General features: G+C 33.4%; 1 protein-coding gene across 1 annotated transcript in view; it reads right to left on the reverse strand.

Moving 5' to 3' along the window:
* Positions 1–3,087, reverse strand: part of LOC106464312 (polycomb protein Scm-like) — a 100,210-nt gene that overhangs the window by 59,201 nt on the left and 37,922 nt on the right. Inside the window, exon 4 of the mRNA XM_022392012.1 lies at positions 2,304–2,496. Coding sequence (XP_022247720.1) covers positions 2,304–2,496 — 193 coding nt within the window. The remainder of the gene's footprint in view (positions 1–2,303; positions 2,497–3,087) is intronic.

Raw genomic sequence — 3,087 nt, forward strand, 5'->3', positions numbered from 1 at the left:
TACAAAGTTGTATCGAGAAAGAATAAACTAGTTTTAGTTAAGAAAGGGCTTGTATCGCTGAAGTTCATCCGAAAGAATTTATAGCAGAAATTAAGGAAATTATGAAACGAGCAGATACGCAAACAGATCGCTATAGTCAGTGTGCTATAAAGCTTTGAAAGCTATAACTATGATTTTTATAACGCTTATCAATTGTAAAACTTAATATATCTGACCAGGAATATTTATAAATTTCGGGCATTACAAATGATTTAACTTCAGTGGATTCTCATCGGACATTAGTATTTTTATGAAAACATTACCTAACTTCAATGGTGGAAAAATCAAATCGTTGTGTGATCAGTGAGAGACAAAGCCAGCTAGCTTCCCGTTAAGTGAAATATATCTCCGTCAACTCGTAATTAACTCACTCATCATGAATCCTCGATAAGATATCAAAGAGGTTCCAGACTAGAAAGAAAACTTTATATTGTTTGTAAGTTTGTGAAACTTCTGTTTAAAAATCATTATTTGTCGTAACTATTTGTAATAATTGTTATTGTAAATTGTACTGTTGTGTGTATATTAAAACATATTTGTGTTAAAAACGAAAATGGTGTGTATCAATCTTGGCAAGTATTGTAAATTGACTAATATATCGGCATAGATTTAATACTAAATCCAAAGTACAGTTAATTACTAAATTTAAACTATCAGTTAACTCGGCTTCAGACTATTTGAAATTCTAATACCTAACACGTCCAAATGGATAAACACGAGATGACCTGAAAACAGTGATTGAAGAAGTTGACAAGCTCAAGAGTGGTGAGCCTGATGTGACTCCCAGGAATAAATAGCACATAGAGGTACCCTAGGAATAGTGATATGAGAAACCAAGGAAAGAATAGAAAACTGCTGGAGAAAAGCCTTTGCTCAGGATTCCAAAAGTCTGGAACACCCCAAAAGAGCTGGTCTGTAAGAATAAGGGATGGGATAAAGGTCACTAATATAAGAGAAAAGGAATGTGAACATAAAAAAGGAAAAACCAATTGAGGAGATCCTACAAACAAGGAAACCAGGTCAAAATAGAGACAACAGAGAAGAAACAGAAGCCAAAATGGCTAACAAAGAATGGGTCTCCTCCATCAAAACCATTGTGGTTATAATGAAGAGCCTCATTGAGGAGGTGAAGATAAATCTAAGGAGTGAGGTAAAGATAAATGAAGATGAGAATATACCAGAAAAGAAAAAGAAGAACAAAGAGGAGCACCCCAAGCAGACAAAAAAACACAAAAGATTGAGGTTCCAGAAATATAAAAGGACCATGACCTGAGGCCACAGCAAATGAATCACAAAGATGAGTAGAGCATGAAAGATGAAGAACAAAGTAGAGGTGAGACAGAAGGAGGCTTGATCATGAAGTGAAAACAACTAAAGAGTCGTTATAAAACAGAAATGAAACAGAATAACACAAACCTGATTTATCAGTGTAGCAAACATAAAAAGAGCTACCTTAGCCTTACCAGGAAAAGAAGTGCCAGAAGCAAAGGCTGGAGGTGGAAGAGCTGCCAAATTCATCCATAGGTGAGTTAAAGGGATAACAACTGAACATTGGTTCTATGAACATATAAGATGCCTCCATTCACTGTTGAATGTCTGCACCTCAAGATGATTTTTTAAATTAGTTTTTTGTTGTTGTCACATGTTGAAAGTAACATAAAGTAGATATGTCGTGGCAATAGAAAATAAAGTAAATCAGATCAATGGAACAAAAAAAGACGATGGTACACAGGCAGTGCTGAGGAAAGAATGAACTTATGATCTAGTGTTAGTTCTCATGGGAATTACTGTGCATAGTGATTTGTCACCCTCCTATTGGTGGAGATTTACAGAATTATGATGATTATGTCATACACATGTGTGGGAGTGGAAGTTTGTACAAGACTGGTAATAACCATTAGTGTAGAGAAGTAAGTTGCATTTCTGAATTAAATATATTTTCTCACATCTTTTTCCTGCTTGGATGTTGTTGTTTTTTACTTTATTAATTTTTTTCCTTGTAAATTATTCAATTCACATTACCTGAAAATAAAAAAGACAACTCACCTCAAGACCAGTAGCCCCCCAGTGGCACAGCAGTATGTCTGCAAACTTACAACACTAGAATCCGGGTTTCGATACCCATGGTGGGCAGAGCACAGATAGCCCACTGTGTAGCTTTGTGCTTAATTACAAACAACCAAACAAGACTATTATCTCTGGAAACAAATAGAACATTAATAATAGTCATTATTAAAACTCATTATACCTGATGATATATTTACCTGTACTTTCATACCGATGTGCCCCATTTGATTGTTTTCCTTTAGACTCATGTGACACTGACTGGGGATTACTGCACTCCTTAAGTCTGTATTTTTGTAAACAGTCTGTGCTACAGAAGTCCTTTATATGACCTTCTTCTTCTAACCATATAGGAGACTCATGGATAGTGGTATTACATAAGGTACAAGATACCTAGAAAATCCATAATATAATTGCATGAACAATGATGAAAAATGGTGTAAAGTAACAAAGACACATCATATTTATAGTACCATTAATGAACTATACTGAAACACAACAGTTGTATTACAAACGATAAAAAACATTTCAAAACAAACAATGCACCTATTCTACTTGGATTGCAAGCCATGAAAAAAAAATTCAAAACTCATATCACAATTGTTTTTATAACAATGAAAAATGTTGTAATTTAGTAATTTAACCAAAAAATATAGCATAGTTGTATTAAAACCAATGGAAAGCACTATTTGATAGCTGAAACACACATTATATATGGTAAATTAAAAGCAACGAAATACATTATTAGTTTCTTTTTGTGTTTATTACTGATTGAGTATACTTTTTAAAAGTTACATCTTTTACAGTAAATAAATCTTACTAAAAAGAACTCATCATACTTTTATCAAAAGCAATGGCGAAACACTGCAAAACAACCACATCAAACATAAACTACCTGAATTAAAATAACTTAATGGAAGAAAATAATGTTAACACCAAGAGTATCCAACTAATTATTCAATGAAATCTAGTACTCATTAATGT

This window comes from Limulus polyphemus, unplaced genomic scaffold (genome assembly GCF_000517525.1).
Source record: "Limulus polyphemus unplaced genomic scaffold, Limulus_polyphemus-2.1.2 Scaffold1618, whole genome shotgun sequence".
NCBI classification, from domain to species: Eukaryota; Metazoa; Arthropoda; class Merostomata; order Xiphosura; family Limulidae; genus Limulus; species Limulus polyphemus.